This window comes from Macadamia integrifolia, unplaced genomic scaffold (genome assembly GCF_013358625.1).
Source record: "Macadamia integrifolia cultivar HAES 741 unplaced genomic scaffold, SCU_Mint_v3 scaffold_176A, whole genome shotgun sequence".
In the NCBI taxonomy this organism is placed as follows: Eukaryota; Viridiplantae; Streptophyta; class Magnoliopsida; order Proteales; family Proteaceae; genus Macadamia; species Macadamia integrifolia.
The window spans coordinates 177,255-179,281 of NW_024870630.1; the positions used below are offsets into that span (position 1 = coordinate 177,255).

General features: G+C 37.1%; 1 protein-coding gene across 1 annotated transcript; it reads right to left on the minus strand.

The window, feature by feature from the left end:
• Positions 1 to 210: 210 nt before the first annotated feature.
• LOC122071039 lies at positions 211 to 1,778 on the minus strand. The gene is made up of 2 exons (XM_042635305.1): positions 1,059 to 1,778; positions 211 to 945 (listed from the first exon to the last, which is right to left on the minus strand). The coding sequence occupies exons 1-2, from the start codon at positions 1,107 to 1,109 to the stop codon at positions 472 to 474; spliced, it is 525 nt and encodes a 174-aa protein (XP_042491239.1). The 5' UTR covers positions 1,110 to 1,778; the 3' UTR covers positions 211 to 471.
• Between the last annotated feature and the right edge of the window lie 249 nt (positions 1,779 to 2,027).

Consider the following 2,027-nt stretch of genomic DNA (forward strand, 5'->3'; position numbering starts at 1 on the left):
TATATATGCAAAAATATAAATATTAACATGCATTAAGTAGTTACATGATATCATCAAACAAATATGGAAAATGATCATAAATATGAACCATAATCATTACCTGTCCATAATCTGTTATATGTAACATCCTATATTAAAAAGTTAATAAAAAACATGCACCAATCTAACATAAAACCATAAAACACAAGCAACATAAGGCAAGTATCAACATCCAAGTCAAACATAACAAACGTATGTCAGTATGAAAGAGGAATATAACAATCCCAGAAATAAAACCAACTCAACCAGCTCAAATCAGTTCTGAAAAATCCATACAATCACCAACCCAACCAGCTCAATTTCTGAAAAGACTATGAAATAAAACCAACTCAAGCAGCTCATGAGATATCCTTCAAGTGCTGGATCATCCACAACCTCCTGTCAGGCCTAACTTCCACGAATGACAAGCGCCAACCAGCATCACTAGGTATCTTACACTGAGCCAACACACAAATCTGATGGAAGCTCTTCTAAAGTGTCAAGGAGCTTCTGACAACTCATAATATTATATGTCCTGTCATACATTGGATCTGGAGGTCGGACAACGATTGAAGTGGCAGAGAAGTTTTCCTTCTCTATCCTCCATCTCATAAACTCCCTGAAGTCTTGTGCAGAGTTCGCGACTGTGCTTGTCTGACTCTTCCTCCTACGATCCGTAGGAGTCCTGTCAATGTGCCGCTTAGGAGGAGCTGAATTGTTGGATTTGCCACTACAACCTTCACTTACATCTGGTTTAGTGTCCTGAAATTCATCATCATCAACAACAACATTAGTGGACCTAGGAGTAACTGCTGTAGTCTGTGATAACCCTCTATCCCCACGGACACTGGAGTCAGAGAATATCTCTAACAACTCTGGCCACCATGGTAGACCATCTCTCCTGTATTTCGCCCACTCTTTGTTTTCCTACAATCCAAAGAGGTTTGTATAAGTAATCAACATGAAAAATATCAGTAGTACATTTTCATACATCTATAAATCAAATAAAGTATTCATATATTAATTGCAAATTTCCTCACAGAGTCTTCCGCTGTAGCAGTCCTTGCATTTGCATCCCAAACAAATCCCATCGTTTCTAGCAAATGCCTGAAGCTGTTGTACTACCTTCGTAACTTGTTCATTTTGTTACCCTGCTGCTCCCTCACAAACGGGCGACTGAATTCCTGTTTTAATCCTTTCGTAATATTATCCCATCTCACCTTTGTGAAGGTGGAATTGGTCTTTTGACATTTCTGGACATTCTCAACCATATGGTTGATGAATGCTCTAATCTCAGCCTCATTCCATATAATAGTACTGCTTTTGGGGGTGGGGGTTCTTGGAGATCTCATAACGCTGAAGATGCATAAGTAATTTAGCAAACATTCCAAATATGTAAATTAGTTGTATTCACATAAATTGTGCTTATCCAAAACAAACTTGATGAACATAAAGAATCATACTTGCATCAATATAACTTCTATCAATGATATAAATAAAAGTTGTGTTTAAAAAAAAGAAAAAAAAAAAAAAGATGTGCAGATATATCCAATGCATTATGTTCACATCTAAACATGCAATCCTTAAATAGTGTAGGAGGTTAAAAATTAACTTACTTTTTTTTTAAGCAAAGGACTGATGTCAAAGATTACTTTGAGGTACAGGGAGACAGAGAACTAGAGAGAATAAGTAGAATTTATAGGATCAAAGTCACACCCCGTTCACATGAACCGGAGGGTGACGAGTTAACACCGGTTAACCCAAACCTGCCAGGATCATCAGATACTGTATTCCACCACAGCATACACACACTAACATAAGTTCATCAGATCAGCGGAAGACTAAGTTTTACCTGTGAATAAGTCCCATATACTTGATACCCAAATTGTGATACAATAATTATATACATTTGGGCCCGAAGGCATGATATATACACAAAAAGAATATGATTCAAATACCAAGTATATACAGAAAATCATCAAAACCATCAGAGTACGCAGCTCGGCTCG